The following is a 20203-nucleotide window of genomic DNA, read 5'->3' as shown; positions in this document are numbered from 1 at the left end:
TAAAGAAAGGCTAGCATCTAGGGAAATGACCTTGATAGACTGAACTATAAATATACGATTAATCAGAGCAATTTGCTCTTGAATTGTGCCCCCCTTCTCAATATCCCAAAGCAACTCTAGGAGAGAGGCAAAAAAGCACAATCACTAGCCACTTAATGAGTGTGCAAGTAAAGGTCAAATATTCCAATGCAGTGGGGAAATTACCTGAGTCCTGGATCCAGAGAAAGTTAGTTTCCAGGATCGGCTAAATCTGAACAGATCCCACAGGCAGTGCCCCTTTGCCAAATGGTCTTAGTGTCCTAGAGCAACATACTAAGGAAAACCAGGTTAGGAGTTTCATCCGCACGTGACGGGCACCTCTGCTCTCTGCAAGACCGACCTGCGCAGCCCTAACTCCTGGGCCAGCCGTCTTAGCAGCGGCTGGGAGTCCTCCAGACTGTCTGGGGCGGGGGGGCCCGCTAAGCCTAAGTACCAGCCTATCTGCACTGATGGGAAAACAAAGTAGCAACCCGCAATCGCAGCTTACTGGCGCTAAGAATAGCGAGTCACAGTCATTTGTTCTGTACTCTGCTCGGACGTGAGCATTATTTTTCAGGTCAAATGAATGCTCAATTGCACCCAACGATGAGCAGTCCTCCGCAATAAATGTCACCAAATGGACATTCCCCCCAGTGAAAAGAATATTTTCAGCGTGAAAGTTGAATACAGAAAGGGGAGCCCCTCATTCCTCGTTGCATAAGAAAGCGCCTCTGTGGCCAATTTAGCTGCTGTTTTACAAGTCAAAAGGTGGCCTTTCAACTGCCAGCACTGGTTCCTCCACGTGAGACTAAGGACCGAGCTGCTCCCTCTCCGCCTCTAGTGACCTGCTGAGTAATAAAGGTTTGTGGAGTCGCTTTGTTTCTTTCCTTTTGTTTTTGTTTTTTTGTTTTGAAACCAGAACCGAGCTGACAGTCTTCCTGGGGGAAGGCAAGGGCAAGTTAAAATCCACCTCCAGCTCCGCGGGGAATGAAGACGCTGAGCCTCATTCCTGTCAGCAGGTGTGAGTCAGACACGCTGGGAGCAGCAAAATTGAGTAAGTAGCTGCCGTTTTGTCTCCAGTGTTCCCACCCCCACCGCACAGGAATAAAGAGCTGGAGAAAATGATCCAGGAGGACTGGGCGTCAGGCTGAATAGAAGGTCCCCGTTGAATGCTGCTTCATTATGCAACTTTTCCTTTCATTGAGGGATTCCAACTCTTGGTGGAACCGATTATGACGAGGAAAGGCTGACAGCCCTGGGAACCTGCAAAGCTGGCCTTTGATTTGTCGCTTGGAGGCCCAGTTTATCATTGGATTGTTGGTTAAGTGTAAGCATGTGAACTTGGCCGCCTGAGTCCCCAGTTTTTAAATCTAGAAACTGGGATCTGTAACCTTTGCCATTAGTGTTTATAGATAGTGCCTGAGGGGACGGACGATATCAAAATGCCCCTTTATTTTTTAAAAATGTTTTATTTAAATTCAATTTGCCAACATATAGTAGAACACCCAGTGCACATCTCATCATGTGCCCTCCTTAGTGCCCACCACCCAGTCACCTCATCCCCCCATCCTCCTCCCCTTCTGCAACTCTGTTTGTTTCCCAGAGTTAGGAATCTCTCATGATTTGTCTTCCTCTCCAGTTTTCCCCAGTCTCCCTCCTTTCCCTTAGAGTCCCTTTCACTATTTGTTATATTCCTCATATAAGTGAGACCATTGACTTCCCTGATTGACTTATTTTACTCAGCATAATACCCACCAGTTCCATCCATGTTGAAGCAAATGGTAGGTGTTCGTCCTTTCTGATGGCTGAGTAATAGTCCATTGTGTGTGTGTGTGTGTGCGTGTGTGTATCACATCTTCTTTATCCATTCATCTGTCAAAACACATCGTGGCTCCTTCCACAGTTTGGCTATTATGGACGTTGCTGCTATGAACATCGGGGTGCAGGTGTTCCATTGTTTCACTACATCTGTATCTTTGGGGTAGATGCCCAGTAGTGCAATTAAAATGCCCCTTATTAATCATCCCTTAAACCTCCCTGGAGATACTTTTTGCCTTCCAGTTTTTTTTTGCCACACTGGAGGCTTACCTTCCTGTGTCTCCTCATGGTCACTGCAGGATGGATGGTGCTTGGCTTCCTGTTTATATATCCCCCATGAGGAGAGCATCAGAGGAACCTACTCAAGACACAACTGTCCCATAACCAATTCTCTAGTGACAGAGATTGGAGCTGGACCTGGTCTTCATCCCATATCATTTATCATTTTTCTGTGCTTAAGCTTTAACTGTTTCATAAACTCTATGTAGTTCATCCTGAATATATATATATATATTTTAACAATCCTGAGGTCTTTTATTTTCTTTACAGTTATCATGCCATGAATTCATAGGGAATGGGTCCCAGCAGTTCAGGCTCCTTTCCGTTGGTTCTCACAAAGTGTGCTTCTCTGAGTGGGGCAGGCTGGTGCTTCAGTTGGACCCAAGTACCTTTCTCTTTGGCTTCCTTCTTTTTCTGATCATTTTCCTTCACACGCTTCAGGAAGCTATCTCAGCTCTTTGAGTGTTTAATATGCTCAATGTGGACATTAATTTTCTTGGCAAGAATCTTGCCCTTAACTTGTTTGTTTACAACAATGCCAACAGCATGCTGAGTAACATTGTAGACTCTTCCAGTTTTGCCATGGTAACATTTGTGGGGCATTCCTTTTTGAACAGTGCCCATTCCCTTGATGTCCACAATATCACCTTTCTTATAGATTTGCATGTATGTGGCCAAAGGAACAACTCCATGTTTTCTAAAAGGCCTAGAGAACATACAGCAGGTACCTCTCCTCTTTCCCTTTGTGTTGGTCATTTTGGCGAATTACTGGAAGATGGTGGTTCCGGCCGAAAGGAAGTCATCCTGAATAAATTTTAAAAGGAAGGACCGACCTGTGGTACCTAGTTCATCCCAGCCAATGAGAAAATGGTCTATGAACCCTTTTACTTGTTTATTCTGAAGTTCCAAATTAAATGCAGAACTGCAGCAAATATTATTATTATTTTTAAGATTTTATTTATTCATTCATTAGAGACACACAGAGAGAGAGGTAGAGACACAGGCAGAGGGAGAAGCGGCTCCATGCAGGGAGCCCGATGCGGGACTCGATTCCGGGGTCTCCAGGATCAGGCCCTGGGCTGAAGGCAGGCACCCAACCATTGAGCCACCTGGGCATCCTGGCACCAAATACTACTTTACAATTCTGTGATTCTCAAAGTGTACATCAAATATAGACTCTTGGACCTCACTCCAAATCTACTAAGGTTGAATCTTTGGGGCTTGGGGTAAGTATAATTGGCGAAGTTGCCACCATGTGATTGTGATGAGCACGCTTGGAGGAGAACCACAGAAAATGTTATTTACATCAAATGGGCCCCCGGTAACCCTGGTAAAGCCTTTCCTTTCTCAGGTAATGCTTAGTTCCTTCTGCCAGCTGCTTAGGCCACAGGCCTTGGCGTCATCCTTGACTTAACTTTTATTCTCATACCCCATGTCCCATCTATCAGCAAATCTTGTCTCTACTTTCAAAATATATTCAGAGAAAAAAAAATATATATTTCTATACTTAGGGCTCATCACTTTTGCTGATACTCTAATATAGTCTTTTTCTAAAAAAAGATTGTTTATTTATTTATTTGAGAGAGAGAGAACATGAAGGGGGTGGGGTCAGAGGAAGAGGGAGAATCAGACTCCCCACTGAGCAGGGAGCAGGTTCTATCCCAGGAAGGGGGTGGGGGTTGGGAGGGGGGAGCAGGGAATCATGACCTGAGCCGAAGGCAGATGTTTAACCAACTAACTGAGCCATCCAGGGGTCCCACTAATATAGTGTTTTTTTTTTTTTTTTTAAAGATTTTTATTTATTTATGAGAGACACAGAAGAGGGAGAAGCAGGCTCCTCCAGGAGAGCCTGATGCTGAACTTGATCCCTGGACTCTGGGACCACACCCTGAGCCTAAGGCAGACACTCAACCACGGAACCACCCAGACATCCCTCTGATATAGTCTTTTATTCCTATATAGCAGCCAGGGTGAATCTGTTAAAATGTTAAGCCTAACATTTCATTCCTTGCCTCAAAAACTTCCTGTGGTTTACTCCTCCTTTCATTCAGAGTAAAAGGCAAAATCAATTTAGCATGGCATTTGGGGCTCTTTGGACCTAGAACCTGCCACTTGTCTGCCCTCTCCTCCTATACTATCCTACTTTAGCCACGGTGGCCTCTGCTGTTCTAGGCATGGTCTCACTTCAGGTCCTTTGCACTGGCTCTCCTCTCTTCCATAGACATCCACAGGGCTAACTCTATCACCTCCTCTGAGTTGTCCAACAATCACCTTCTCAATGGCCAGCTTCTGAATACCGTGGCCACCCTATCACAGCCCCTCACCCCAACTCTCCCCAGTGCTCTTTACTCTGATCCAGTTTTTTTCTCCCAAAGCACTTATCACCTTTCAATATATCACATAATCTATTTATTGTATTTTGTTTATTACCTTCTCTAGGGAGAATATCAATAAGCCCCACGAGGGCAGGAATCTGTTTGTTTCCTAGTACAGCCCAAGCACTCAAAACACTACTTCGTACATAGTAAATGCTTAATAAATATTTGTAGTACTTAATGTATGAAGATTCTCAAATCCTGAGAGAGCAAACCAGGAATGTGATCTACCTTGCAGAGTGCTGCCTCCACAGAGTTTGATCCTAATTGTATTTGCCACTGTGAGGACAATCAGAGCTTATGTGATATTTTTAAACTTTGCAGTGCAGGGTAGGATACCATAAAATATGCTACTCCCGGTTTTCAAATCAAGAACTCAGAGTTGTTGAACTACTTCTATGCTGACAACCAACAGCTAAATCAAAAATAGTTGCTGGAGTTAACTATATTTCAATTAAAACTTTTTTTTAAATAGCTGCTAGAAATTTCACTTTAGCTGCAGGCCTCTGTGTTGTTACATGAGAAATGGGGGTGAAACAGAATATGTCATTAGTCCTGTGACCTCCAGCTCCTATGAGGTAGGTAGGGGTCAAAAGCCAAACTGTTGGAGAGTCCTTCTCTGAAATGAGTTAGTAATAGAATCTCCATTTACCACAGAGAAAATGTTAAGAAAAAAGAGAGAGATCGCACTTCACAGATCTATTTTTATTTTATTGGGCTGTGTCACAATCTCCCCTCAGAACGGTTAGCTCCGCCGCTGGGCAGAAAGATCAAGAACATCCCAACAGTGGTTAGAGACAGCAGAGCAGCACTCACCCCCAGTTGGAAGCAGTCTCTAGAACCTCCCCCGTCCTGGGACAATGCTCTTAATTAGCGGCACCACATTTCCCAGAGAACAAAAGCTCCCCACCCCTCACCGGAAAAGCTTTTCCAGGAGATATCTCATTGGGGAAGCGCCAGGCACACAACAGAGAGAGGAGAACATACAGGCTGTTCTGAGCTCTGCAAAGAGACACAAACTGTGGATTCTCTAGGGAGCCGCAGAGGTTAGCGGCACATTTTACATCCACGTGACAGGCATGTGCTCCACATACCCTGAGGTGACCAACTTCAGAGGGCCCCTTCCCTCCTCCCTCTCCCTCAGCCACTAGCTGGGGTTAGGAGCCTCGAGGGTGGCCAAATAAACGGGACTGATCTTTAGAACCGAGCATCTGCAGGAGCAATAGGGAAGGAACAGGGAGTTTATTTCAGGTGACAGACATTGAGCAGGCCCCTATTTTTTTCCTGAGACTATAATAATATTTCTGGAATGGGGATGCTTGAATCATATGTCTCTTCGTATCACTGTGTGGGAAGTCTCAGTTATGAGCCCAACAACCTAAGTGAGGGGGTGCTTATAGGACTTAGTGGGGGGCCGTGCAAAGAGTCTGGAAGCTAGGGGGCGGGAGAGGAAGAGGGTGGCAGCAGAGAAGGCAGTGAAGGGGGAAGGTCCGCCTCACCTGAGCCTGTCTGGGGAAGGAAAAGGATAAGGCTGACAAGTCTTCTCTCCACAACTTTGCTCCTTCCCATTGAATGTGTTTTTTGAAAAACACAGAAAAAAAAAAAAAAAACAATCTCGTTGAAGTGCCTCTTCCTGAGCGTGTCCACTGTCAGGAAAGGAAAATCGAAACGCTCAAATATTCTATTTTTGTGCCCAAGGCTCCAGGCGCTGCACATAGACCCTTCCTTGCTCTGAAGCAAAGGAAACTGGGCATGAGGCCTGCTGTCTCCGCGGAGGCCGGAATTGAGGAACTGTGTTACTCGAAGGCCTGTTCTCCACAAGGCCTCCATTTTAGGACATGAGGAGAGGGCTCAGGGCGCCTGGGACCTGCCGAGGGTGGAGCTTGTAGCAAAGAAAAGGAGTGCCTCTCTGATGAAGCTCTAGGCAAACAGTCGTGGAGTCGTGGAGCTCGGCTTTAATTGGAAGGCTCAATCAGCTGCATTAGTATTCTGCTTCTTTTGGGCCTGTGGGTTTATTGCCTTCACCTGCCTCTCGGCTACCAGGTAGATAAGGATGGGAGGCCTGATTCAGAAGCCTGCGGTTTGATGTGTGGGCCAAGTGAAAGTAAGTCAGTAATAAGAGCAATAAAACAGCAGTTACCCGGCTAGATAAGGCCTCTCTTTGGACTGTTCCTGTCAGTTTTGTGCATCAGTTCACAGGTCTGTAGCTTCCCCTCTGGATTGCCTTGAACTGGTTTGGTGGTGGTGCTGAGGGCCTCCAACCTAGGGGCAAGGGGTTCAGGTGGCTCCTCCTCTCCATCCAGGGGTGGCCCTGCCCCCTCCCCTCTTTGCCAGAAATTGCCTTTTGTGAGGATCCTAGTGCACGCCAGAGGGACCGTTGGGTTTGTGACAGCCACATCTCTGGGGCTTTTCTGCCTCCTTTGTCAGCTGGCATGTGAGGCCCACTTAAAAAGAGACCTCTGTGTTTAAAGCGTTTCCTGGGAAGCCGGTGATTGAGGATGGAGGAAGGAAACGAGAAAGTTCCAATTGAAGAAAGAGGCGGATACCTCCGGCTTTGCTGGCTTATTAATATACTGAGGTAGCCCTGACCCTGGCTGGCAGAGGCAGAGCTGGTCACAGCACTAAGCCTGCTCACAACCTTTCAATTGCTCCCCAGAGTCCTTAGGGTAACCCTGAGGGATGTCCCAAGAGGATTTACAAGGCTCTACGGGAGCTGGCCCTGCTTGCCCTGTGCCCCACCTCACCCCGCCCCCTTACCCCACCACTCCACCAGTTCCACTGAATTTCTTTCAGTTCCTCAAATGTGGTCTGCTTCCTCTCTTCCCCAACTTCCAAACACGCCTCTTCTTGCTGCTCCTAACTCATCGGCAAGTTTTTGCAAACTTGTATTGAACATTTCTACCCCAGGGGAGCCGTCCTTCACCCCCCCGCCCCCCCACTCTGGATGAGGTTTCTCTATGAGCTTCCACAGACCTCCTACTTAACTGATTACTTACACACTACTTTGTAATTACACGTTTGTCTGTCTCTCCTAACTGGATTGTAAACACCCGAAGGCAGCACGAAGTCATCTGTCTTGCCCACCGTTGTTTTCCCAGGGCACGGCCAGTGCCTGGCACACGGTAGTGCTCTACAAGTGTTTGTTGAACACATGGGCATTATGCCAGTATGACAACAGAAGGTCCAGTGGTCCTTCCCATGTTTGCATTTACCATGTTTATTTGAGTTAAGTCCCTGCTGAGACACAAGGAAAGGCCCTGAATTAGACAGACATGGTGCAGTTGAGCTGGCCTGCCCTCCCTTCTTCCTTCTTTCTCATCCCACCTTTTCCTCAATTCCTTCCCAAAGATTCTTGGTTTTCCCCAGTTATCCCAGTCAGCTTAGGGCCCCTCATGGAGCAATTTGTTTGTGTCTAGACTGACACTTGTCTCAGAGTTAGTTATTGGTTATATATTTTTTAATTTGAAAATTAGTTAATTAATTTTTAAAAAAGATTTTATTATTCATGAGAGATGGAGAGAGAGGCAGAGACACAGGCAGAGAGAGAAGCAGGCTCCATGCAGGGAGCCCGATATGGGACTCGATTCCGGGACTCCGGGATCACACCCTGAGCCAAAGGCAGGTGCTCAACCGCTGAGCCACCCAGGCGTCCCTGAAAATTAATTTAATATTAGTTATATCTTAAGTGATTTCATATGTATGCCTTATCTTTCCCACATTTTTCTCGAGAGTAGAAAGAATGTCTTCTTTTATCAATCCCTTCTTTAGTACCCAGTGTGGTACACAATTTTAAATATTTATTTATTTTTATATTTTATTTATTTATTCACGAGAGACACAGACAGAGAGAGAGGCAGAGACACAGGCAGAGGGAGAAGCAGGCTCCATGCAGGGAGTCCGACGTGGGATTTGATCCTGGGTCTCCAGGATCACGCCACCCTGGGCTGAAGGCGGTGCTAAACTGCTGAGCTTCCCTCACCCCCCCCCCTCCCCCGGGCTGCCCAATTTTAAATATTTAATGAGTAAACATAGGATGACTTGAAGTCGCATTTTTCTTTACATGTTGTGTTTGTTACAGTCCCGCCGTGGAAATGCATGGTCAATGTATTTGGTGATGTGGCAATTGGGAAAAGTTTCTTAAAGGAAACTGTGCTTCCAGGATGGGCTTGGAAATTGTAACCCAGAACTATGTGCAGCCCTGGTCGGTTGGCAGAAGCTGAGAGCCCACAGCCTGGGAAAAATGTTGTTCCAGGGTGCCCTCTAGCGATCCAAGGCACCACTAGGTCAGCAGCCAGGACCAGAGGCTCTTGAACTTCAGCAGGAAGCAGAATCATGGTGGGAGCTGATAACACTAGAGACACCAGGATGCCAAGCCATCGGGGAGACCGATCCTCTTAATCAGCATTTTTAAGGATCTGATGCACAGTCTTCAGATCACACTGCGAAATATCAACTAGGTGATGCCCATTAGAGAAAATGTTCCAGATATGCAGTCTGAGGACACCCAATGTCATTTTTTTGCTTATAGGGATGGATCCCGTGATCCTTGCTCACAGGTCAAGTGTGGACCTCAGTGAGAAAGAGAGAGACTCAGAGGTGGCCTAGGTCTGGTATAAAGTACGGTCTGGGACACACAAGAGCAGCAAGCAGCATTTTTAGCTGGACCATTGAGTAAATGTTTTAAAAAGGACTGTTACTTTCTCTTGATGTCTATTCTCCAATCAAGAGAAAGGACGCCCCTCTTTTCTTCTTGTGCCTTTGCTGGCCATGGGCACCTGGTTTCTATTGAGCACATGTTCCAGGGCCAACTCTATGTTTGACTGTTCCCGTATATTTGTGAAAGTCCCTGGAATCAACACAAGTGAGGTATTCCTTATGCCATACAAGCAGAGAGAAGGATTGCTGGACAACTGGTTCAAGCATAGGCAACTGCTAGAATTTACTTTTGTGTGTTCTGTCCTGTTAAGCCAATATGCTAGAAAGATAAAGCAACAACCTCATCCTTTTCTCCATTGTAAAAAGAGCTAATTGATGCTCAGAAATCCAGTAGACAATTTTTTATAAAGATTTTATTGATTAAAAAAAGATTTTATTGATTTAAGAGAGAGAGAAGAGAGAGAGAGAGAGAGAGAGAAAGTGCATAAGCCAGCACAAGCAGGGGGAGGAGTAGGGGGAGAGGGAGAAGCAGGTTCTCCGCTGAGCAGGGAGCTGGACTCAGGCCTTGGTCCCAGGACCCTGGGATCATGACCTGGGCCAAAGCAAACATTTCACTGATTGAACCACCCAGGCGCCCCCCAGTAGACTATTTTTTGAAAAATTGTATCTGAGTCCCCATCAGTATTTCCTCCTGCTTAATAATTTCCCAATTAAAGGCTGCTGCTTTAATTAGGGATTGTTAGCACATTAAAATGTTTGTTGAACTTTGAAAGGTGATAAATCACTCTGATGATTTGCAATCTAATACTCAAGTCTCATTATTTTATGTGCTTTTTCATGTACTAATAGCACCTAATGAATTCAGTTAAATGGTAAAACCACATTTATTGAGTGTCTCCTATGTGTCTGGACACTGTGTTGGGCTGTGGAAATATAAAGGAAGCTAGGAAAGCCTGAGTGCTGACCCCACCAGGGTCGGGGCTTAGAGGGGACATTACCTCTGATGCAGTGTAATGAGTACCGTGCCAGAAACATGAACCCAGGGCTAGGATAGCACAGGACAATTACGACTCTCCATGGGAACCAGTTGATAGAGAAATGCTATCACAGATCCACTCTAATATTCTAATAATTGATGAACATTAGTATTTTTCATGAGGAATTGGATAAAACCGTGTCATTCATTTTCAAATGATCTTGGACACAAGAGTTCTCAAATCTCTCTTCTCCAAAATAGCAATGTTGTCTTTCACACCCCCACCCCCATTATTTTATCTTTAAAACAAAACATTAGGTGCTGGCCTGACACCATCTGATTTCTCTCCTGTTCATTTGCTTGTCTGGAAAACTTTAAGCATAGGCTCGCAGAGCCCTTAATGAGAAAGCTCATTAGAAAGCCGTCTGAAATGGGGAAACAAATTACATGCACAACAACACAGTCCCCTCTTTCCTCTCCATTTCCTTCTCCCCCTCCCAGGGTTAGAAATGACAAGGCGAAGTGACTCATCGGGTCAAAACAAAGCACTGCCGAATGGGTCTGTCTTTACCTTGTTGCTTTGATGACATTTATCTTGCTTCACTGCAGCACTAAAATGTTGCCCAAACAGCAGGAGGGCCTCGTGCTTGTAATGATGGCCTTATAAAGCCTTTGATTGTGTGTATTTGGGTGGAACTTGAGCTTGTAATTGGCCATGCACACATTGTCTGATTTCAGAGCCTCTCCCTAGAAAGCTTGTTTATTCCTGGTGCAGAGGGGCGTTTCCTTCCTTCCAGGTGTATCTGTGGCTACCTTATGAAAGTTTCCTCTGGAGGATTATTTCAGGATGGTAGTGGTCCTATTCAGAGCCGGCCCAGCTGCAAAGTCCTTCTCTAACCCCTCCAATCAGGAGTCTCCTGAGCCAGGGTAGACTTCCTGCCTCCTGGCTCAAAAGGAAGTGATGGCAGTGACTGTCCACTGGGAGGAAGAAATGGGAGGTGGTTTTCTTTTTTTTTTCTTCCTTCTTCTCTTATCCTGGAGTTTGCAAAAGGAAAGCTACAAACACCAAACAATCCTTCCACACCTGGTAGCAAGGCACTGTTTGTGGGGAAGAAGGAAATCCTTCCTGCCATCTTGCCTATTGATTTCTATAATTTGCTGGGGTTGAAGCACTTAGGATTAAATACTTGCAATGGGGTTCTTTTCTGTGCTGAGGGAGAGAGACTGACTCCTTTAAAGTAAGAAGACGAGGGTCTATCACATATTTGGCTCTTTTCCATTTTTTAAAATTATTTTTATTTTTTTAGAGTAGGCTCCACGCCCAACATGGGGCTTGAACTCATAACCCTGAAATCAAGAGTGGCATGCTTTACCAGCTGAGCCAGCCAGGAGCTCCCTAGCTGTTTGACTCTTGAGAATTTGCAAAACACCTCCAAACCCAAGTATCTCTCATGTGCCAGGCCCGGAGCCAGGCACCAAGAATGTAAACATGGAGAAGTCACTGAATCCATCCTGAACTTGTTCCTAATCTGGGGAACATGGACACACAAATAGTCCCAACACAACATGTTCCGTGCTTTCCCGAAGCCATGGAAGAGTGGCCAAGAAGGCAAGAGGAGGGGGAGAAGAGCAAGAAAAAGGTGAGAGGTGGGGACACTGTGGTTAGGGAGGTCCCATGGATTGGAAGCTCCAGCAGGATTTTTTAAAAAAATATTTTATTTATTAATTCATGAGAGACACAGAAAGAGAGAGGCAGAGACACAGGCATAGGGAGAAGCAGGCTCCATGTGGGGAGCCCGATGTGGGACTCAATCCCATGACTTCAGGATCATGCCCTGTGCCGAAGGCAGCTCAACCGCTGAGCCACCCAGGCGTCCCTCCAGCAGGATTTTGAAGATGAAAAGTGAGTTCATGTAGAGAGAGAAGGCTGGTAGAAAAAAACATTGGTAGCAAGGGCAAGGCTGAGAAGGAGTGGGCTCAATAGGGGGAAACTGGCAGAGACTGGCTCCAAATGCTGCTAGAGGCTCGTGATGGTGTGGACGGACTGGCATCCATTGGACTGATTGGACTGGACATATGGACATCGGTAGTGATGGTACCGAGAACAACTTCAGGGCACTTAGGGGAAGATCCCAGGGGAGAGTGAGTGAAGGGAAGAAGAGCAATGGGGCTGCGGTGGGGGGGGGGGGGGCGGTGCGTGGAGATGAATAGAGTGTTAGCTGGAGAGGGAAGAGGGATGAAGGAAAGTCTTCCTTGTTTCGGTCTCTAACTGAAACTTGGTATGGTTCTATACCCCAGGGCGGGAGGCGGTGGCGAGGGAAGAGTTAATTTAAAGCAGCCAGATGGGATCAAATAGGGTTAATTCCTACCTTGTAGTCCTTCTGAGGATTAAATGAGATCCACCCCCAGGCCAACCCTTTCTGTAAAGAGATACACACATGTGAAATATGATTATCCTGCTATTGAAATAAAACCTCCACGCAGCGCAAGGCTGCTGAGTTGGGCAAATCTCCCTTATCTCCCTTATCACTTGGCAGCTCTCAGAGGCCAATCTCCCTCTCGGTAGCCTTTTTGTGTGCGTGCTGCTTTCCTATTTCCTCTTGCCACCACTTTAGACCGAGAACCCAAGAATGAACTGAGCCCTTCTCGACATTTCTTCCTGCCAACAACACAACTCACCAGTTCCTCTGGATCACGGCAGGAAGTTGGGGGCTGATAAGTGAGAAGCATTAAGGGAGGGGCTCAAGCCTTCTTATTGTTAAGAGGTGGGGCTCACGTCCAGACCTCTTGGAAACTTGCTTTGTCAGTTGATCGGCTTTTCATCGGATAGATAACCCCGGAGCTACCTGGGTCATCAGGACTCTGAAGTAGCCTGGCCCATCACAGACACAAGTGGCATCCTTTTCCTTCTTCATGGATGAACTGGGAGTCCCACCAGGGCGGAGATTTTTTGTATGTTATGCTCACTGCTGTATCCCCAGTGACTAGAACAGTGTCTGGCACATGGATGGTATCTATTAAATATGTGTAAAGTGAATGAATTCACCCAATCATTCATCCTTTCATCGATTCAATCAAAATGAGTGTGTCCTATGAGTGTGTCCTAACCAAGCCCATCCTAGATAAACAGAGATAAGTAATACTTGCTACTTTTTTTAAGATTGATTAATTAATTAATTAACTTATTTATTTATGATAGACATAGAGAGAGAGGCAGAGGAGACACAGGAGGAGGGAGAAGCAGGCTCTATGCCAGGAGCCCAACCTGGGACTCGATCTTGGGACTCTAGGATCGCGCCCTGGGCCAAAGGCAGGTGCTAAACCGCTGAGCCACCCAGGGATCCCTACTTGCTACTTTTTAAAAAATGTAGGGGCACCTGGGGGGCTCAGTGGTTGAGCGTCTGCCTTTGGCTCAGATAATGATTCCAGGGTCCTGGGATTGGTCCCACATCCGGCTCCCCACAGGGAGCCTGCTTCTTCCTCTGCCTGTTTCTGCCTCTCCTTCGATGTCTCTCTTGAATAAATAAATAAAATCTTTTTAAAAATGTATATTCTGTGCCAGGCACTTTACATAGAATAGTAATCACAATCACTTTACAAATGGAGAAACTGAGACTCAGAAAGAAGATGCTTGGAGGAGGATATACAGCTGAGAAGTGGTGAAGCTGGAAACCTATATGCCAGCTTGGTCTCTCCACATTCTCTAGCTCAAGCCATAATTTTAGTCATAGCTGACCATTTACAGTGTCTTGAACATGCCACATTCTCTCTCCTGTGCGCCTTTGCTTGGGACTTGTTTAGCTGTGCCTTCTGTCTGCTGATTTCTTCCTCTTCTTTTCTCTGGGAGGCTCTCTTGAAATGATGCTCTCCAGCTGGGGTAGGTTGACCTTCCCCTGTGCTGCCCCAGCCCCTTTGCAGCCCACTGTCACAGGACATATCACAGGCATCTTTGATGCCTAATTAAATGTGCCTCGCTCCATTAGATGGTGAGAGGTTCAAGGGCTGGGACTGTCTTCGTAGTGGGAGCTGCCATCTACTGAGTGCTGCCATGTACTCCCTTCCCTTGCTTAATTCTCAACCACCACCTGAGGTGGGGATTACTGTTCTTGCCTCCCATATGAGGATATGGAAGCCCAGAGAGGATAAATAACTTTCCCAAGGTCATCATAAGTAAGCAGCTAAGTCGGAATCACACATAAGTACGTGTGATTTCAAGGCCCCAATTCTTTTTGCTTTGCTATGCTAGCATCAGACCTATCCATGATGCTCACAGCTCAGCTGCTGGGATAGAAAGACAGATAAATACTACCTGAATAAAGAAATTAGCAAGCTAATACAGGTTTATACGACATTCTCTGGGAAAACACACGGAAGGGAAGAATTTGTTCTCCCTCGGGGAGGAGGGGTTGGAAAAGCTTCATAAAGTTGCCAGAATGCTTGGGAACTTGTAAACTGGTTCCATAATTATAGTTTAAGATGGAAAATAGATCCCTGCATCAAATACTGGTGATTAGTTTTGGGGGCCATGGCAGCTATTTGTTCGGGCCACCACTGCTTCCAAATTGGCCCGTCAGGGTGCCAGGAATTTTGCCCAAATGCCTGCTGGTACCTGCTGAAGTGATGGCTGGTAACCAGGCAACCCGGTCAGCACATTGTTTCATTAAAATCGTGTGTGTGTGTGTGTGTGTGTGTGTGAAAACTACTTCACATAATCACAGTCTTCATCTCACATATGATATTTCAAATCTAAATGAAAACCATCCATTTTCAAGCTTATGGCTACCTGGAATAGGGTAGTAACTCCTAATCATGTGTTCCTTGCCTGCTCCTGTCTCTCAACTACACACATCCCTGGAGGCTGCTGTCTCTATATTCTCTCCTTCAGGGAGTTCCTCTCTTTTCTAGGCTAGAACTACTGTAAAATTCCTATAAAATTAAGCTTAAAACCACAAGCAAAGCATGGCTTTAAAACGTACACTACAAAAGCTTCTTTGTTTGCTCTGGAGGGGGATGTGTGGGGAGGCACAGTGGGCGGCTGGTACCCAGATACCGGTGTCGTGGCTCGGGCATCGGGCAATCCGGAGGCTTCCCTAACTGGCTCCATTTCCTAACTGTGGCCTTGGGCAAGTTACTGACTTCACCTCCTTAAGCCTACATTCCTGATCCATGAAAGAGTGAAAATAATAGTATACCAGTAGCAGGATGATTGCAGGACTAATGAAATCATGCAAAAGCACTTATTGACTGGTTTGTAATGTTACCAATAAGCGCTAGTTGTAATGATAATTATTATTACACTTAACAATGGCAGGATGAACCAATCTGGGTGACAGTGATTTGCAACCTATGAAGCTCTGTGAAAATGTGAAATAGTATTATTATGGTGTCTAGTGTTGAGTGAATGCCAAAGAGCTTGGTAGAAAGAGAAACAAGCAGGAAATCAGGAAAGCTGGATCCTTTTTTTTTCTTTTTCTAAAGGTTTTATTTATTTATTTGAGAGAGAGAAAGAGAGTGCACAGGAGCAGAGGAGAGGGTGTAGAGGGAGAGGGAGAAGCAGACTCCCCACTGAGCGGGGAGCCCAATTCCAGGACTCTGAGATCATGACCTGAGCGGAAGGCAGGTGCTTAACTGACTGAGTCACCCAGACACCCCAGGAAAGCCAGATCTTAATGCTACTCTTGCCATTAACCCTGCACTGTGACCTCGGGCCAGTCTCTTTCTGAGCCTCAGCTTTCTGGCTTGTAAGTAAAGCAGTTTGATTAGATTATCTTGAGATCAATCCCAGCTCTGAAATTCTATGATTCCATGAATATTGGAGCAAATAAGTGACATAGCACAGCTTACACAGTTTTTGGAATAGAGTGGAAGGTCAATACATACTATGTGGTTCATGCCTGAGGTTGATAAAAGTTAACCCCAACTGCAGCGATCAGAAAGAGCAATCTGGGGGAATTCAGTGAAAAGGCAAACTAATCTGCCACACCTCGGGAATCTTGGAGGACATTACTGTGGCAGAAAGTAATAATTTCTATCATCTATAATGGCAATACTAAACTCAAAAGTAATAATTTCTATCTATAATGGCAATACTAAACTGGGACACAGTCTCTATTCCCGAGGAGCTGACAAACTATTGGATAAAGCATTATAATGGTGGGGATACCTTTACATTTTCGGTATAATCCTGTATAGTGCTAATATTGCTCATAGATTATTTGTCCATTGTTCTGTAAAAATATAGCTGCTTGTGTATTCACCTCTGACTTTGCTTCTCCACCCTCAGCCCTCCAGCAGCTTCTGGACGTTAAATATTATCTCTTCATGTGAGTGGTACCAGAAGGAAGAGTCATATATTACTCTTTTACTTCCTAGGAGCCCCTTGAACTGGTTTGCAGGGCAGCTCTGGATTCTTTCTTATTCTTTTCAGAGGACAGATCAGTTGAGATATGGCTGCTTGGCCTGAGTCTTCCCCAGGGCTCCAATTTTATTTTTCCTGTCCACTCTGCCCCTTGGCCCTCAATTAAGACAAAATAACCAGAAATGATAACAATAACTAGACAGTGCAGTGTGGTGGCAGCACTTCGATCAATCCATGGATAGGCTAAATATTTCTTTTGCTACTATAGCAACTACTATTGAATGCCTTGTCACTTACCTTTGAAACTCTTTGGAAATGTGGAAGTGGTTTTGCATGTAAATGCTTAAATCACCTCATTTAGTGAAGACACTTTCATCTCCCTCCAAGATTCTTCTTAAAGAGACTTTTACTATTTTTTTCAGATATCATTAGAAATGTAGAATGCCGTATTGATAGATTTCCCCCAAACTCACTGATTTTCATACTCCCTGAGAGTGACAAGGATATTATGAAAACCACAATAGAAAGAATTTCCATAAAAATACTTAATCAAAAATAAAAGACCTGATGCTTAAAGATACTTCCAATTATCTGGAAAATTGATGAGATAATTGAGTGCTCATTTAACAATTCGTTAGATAAACATGTATTAAATGCCTAAAAGTATTGTATGTGCAGAGCCCTTCAAACATAAAAGAGATTAAGAAATGGTTGCTACTTTCAAGGAGTTCAATTAAAAATTGCTTGCTTTATATCTTGTACAAATACCTAATATTTTATAAAACATTTTCCATATGTAGCAACTCATTTCATCCTCAGAACAATCAATCCTTGTTTCACACTTCATAAACTTGAGGTTTATTGTTGCTCACTGTTATTTGGCAACCAGAATGTTCATTTTGATTCCTGGTTTGATTTTATGTGCTTCATGACTAAGAGTTCACAAAGCATTCATTGGAAATAAAGTTTTTTCATCTTCTTGCTCTCTAGTCCTTGCTCCTCTTAGGTCTGAGTTCCCTCCTGAAAGTGTCAAGGGCTAAAATGACTTTTCAAATTCTCTGGCAGGGACCTCTACTGCACACCTGTGGTGGGGACCTGATTCTTGATTTCCTCTCCCTTTTTATTTTTTATTTTTAAAAAAGATTAATTAATTTATTTATTCATGAGAGACATAGAGAGGCAGAGACATATAGGCAGAGGGAGAAGCAGGCTCTTTGCAGGAGCCGGATACAGACTTGATCCTGGGATTACAACCTGAGTGGAAGGCAGCCACCCAACTGCTGAGCCACCCAGGCATCCCTTACTTTTTAATTTCTTAAAAAAATATTTTATTTATTTATTTGACACAGAGAGAGAGAGCATAAGCAGGAGGAGGTGCAAGCAGAGGCAGAGAAGCAGGCTCCTTATAGAGCAGGGAGCCCGATGTAGGGCTCAGTCCCAGGACTCCGGGATCATGACCTGAGCTGAAAGAAGGCAGACACTTAACCAACTGAGCCAACCAGTTGCCCTTTGGATTCCTCTCTTACCCAAACTTCTAGACCAGAATTCAGGAGTACATTGCTACTTCATTTTCGCTTTCTAATTTCCCTTTATTCCACTCCTGATCATTCCTTCCAGGTCATTTGCCATCTTGGGCTATTTTCTACCAAAAGGTTGAAAGAATTGGGCAATTCTGGATTTATCCTGTCCCATGTTTTCATGTAGAGAGGAGGAAACTGGGGCTCACAGCCATCAGTTGTAATGCCAAAGCCACACAGATAGGTGGTAGAGCTGGACTTGAACCCGAGAGGCTATGTTTTTTGACCAGATGTCTTTTAAAGACATCAAGTTGTGTTTAAAAGCCATCTATCAAATGATATACTACTCTTCCTCCTCGGATTAAGAGCTTCTTTTACCTTGCTAACATGTAAACATTTGGTTACTGTTACAACAGAAATCTACCCAGTTTTATAATGTTTCACAGATCACATGGTTGTGTTTTTCCAGAGTATACGTGTTCACCAAGGAATTAAGTAGTGACTGAGTCCATTACTGAGCATCTACTACGTACCAGGCATAACAGAGGCATCAGGAATATAAAAACCACCAGCTTTGGGCCTGCCTTTAATTGAAAGTATTCTTTGGATCTGTGTAAGATCATTCAACCGTGGATTAATTTATTTTTATTTTTTTAAAAATCTTTATTTATTTATGATAGTCACAGAGAGAGAGAGAGAGAGAGAGAGAGAGAGAGAGGCAGAGACATAGGCAGAGGGAGAAGCAGGCTCCATGCACCAGGAGCCCTACGTGGGATTCGATCCCGGGTCTCCAGGATCGCGCCCTGGGCCAAAGGGAGGCGCTAAACCACTGCGCTACCCAGGGATCCCTCAACCGTGGATTACTAGTAACCAAATAATTTTAGTGTAAATAGTCCTGCAAATGTGAGAAAAATTAGTAACAAGAAGAACTGAGCTCCGGTAAGGTGTTGATGCAGTCCTTGCGGCCTTTAACCCGAACATTTAGGATTTCGCAGCGCAGAGGACCCAAGAAGTGCTATTTGACTGTCACCAACCGTGGTTTTATTTTTATTTATTTATTTTTTAAAGATTTTATTTATTTATTCATGAGAGACACACACAGAGAGAGGCAGAGACACAGGCAGAGGGAGAAGCAGGCTCCATGCACCGGGAGCCCGACGTGGGATTCGATCCCGGGTCTCCAGGATCACACCACGGGCTGAAGGCGGCGCTAAACTGCTGGGCCACCCAGACATCCCCACCAACCCTGGTTTTAAAAGTCTCCTGGGGGATCCCTGGGTGGCTCAGCGGTTTAGTGCCTGCCTTCGGCCCAGGGCGTGATCTTGGGGTCTCGGGATCGAGTCCCACGTCGGGCTCCCTGCATGGAGCCTGCTTCTCCCTCTGCCTCTCTCTCTCTCTCTGTTTCTCTCATGAATAAATAAATAAAATATTAAAAAAAAAAAAGTCTCCTAAGTTGCTAGTAAACTGTCAAGAGCGCTCCACCCCGGCCGGTCTGTTCCTTTGATTTGCCTTCTCTCCCCCGCAGCGGGCGCCACCGCCGGCCCCGCGCCCCGCCCCGCCCCGCGCTCCTGCACGCTCTTCCGCGGTCCCGGGGGCCGGGCCTCCTCGGGCCAGCCCCCGCGTGACTCCCCGCTCCGGACCATGGCGGCGGCGGCTTGGGGCCGGCGCCTCCCTCGGGCGTGGCTCCGCAGGTGCGGCCCCGACTGCCCCCGAGCCCCAAGGGCGGCCGGGGCTCCCCCAGGGACGCGCCCCTCGCTGTGTTGCAGGAGCGCGGGCCCGGGCCGCGGCCGTCACTACCGCGCCGCACGATGCGTGGAGCCCAAGCAGCCCCTGGCCGTCGAGGAGGTGGGCCCCCGGCCTGTCCGGCCTCACGAGGTAGGGGGGGGCCCGGGGCTCGCGGTCACCCTGCCCGCGGCCGCCACGCACACCCCACCCGGCAGGCCGCGTCCTGCTCGGAGTTCCCGAGTGCTCGGCTAGGGGGCGCCCGGGAGCCCCGAGCGCAGCGGCCTCCTTTGCCCCCCAGGCCTCTTGCCCAAGCCCCAGAGCTGTTGCCTTAGAAACAGACAATTCTGAGTCGCACGCGACTTTGCATAAGCACTTGCAGGGTATTGGTTCAATACACATAAATGGACCCCATCCTTGGCTTCCGCTTCGGTGTCAGCATTTAATGATCTGTCCTCCCTCCTCTCCCAGACCAGTCTGGTCA

The 20203-nt window shown here is 46.1% G+C and overlaps 1 protein-coding gene and 1 pseudogene across 3 annotated transcripts in view; one reads left to right on the top strand and one right to left on the bottom strand.

Annotated features, from left to right (window-relative positions):
* The first annotated feature begins 870 nt into the window (after positions 1 to 870).
* Positions 871 to 20203, top strand: part of LOC144316199 (quinone oxidoreductase-like protein 2) — a 44395-nt gene continuing 25062 nt past the window's right edge. The window contains exon 1 of one of the 3 annotated variants that reach the window (XM_077901804.1): positions 871 to 1072. Coding sequence is in view for 2 of the 3 variants with exons in the window: in XM_077901801.1 (XP_077757927.1) it covers positions 19639 to 19872 (234 nt within the window). In the remaining variant the exon portion in view is untranslated. Of the gene's footprint in view, positions 1073 to 19614; positions 19873 to 20203 lie in introns of those variants that run through there. The other 2 variants (XM_077901801.1, XM_077901803.1) reach the window with 2 other exon arrangements.
* On the bottom strand, positions 2369 to 2908 carry LOC144315227 (large ribosomal subunit protein eL21 pseudogene; annotated as a pseudogene).

This window comes from Canis aureus, chromosome 6 (genome assembly GCF_053574225.1).
Source record: "Canis aureus isolate CA01 chromosome 6, VMU_Caureus_v.1.0, whole genome shotgun sequence".
Classification (NCBI taxonomy): domain Eukaryota; kingdom Metazoa; phylum Chordata; class Mammalia; order Carnivora; family Canidae; genus Canis; species Canis aureus.
This window is presented reverse-complemented; position numbering and strand designations above follow the sequence as displayed.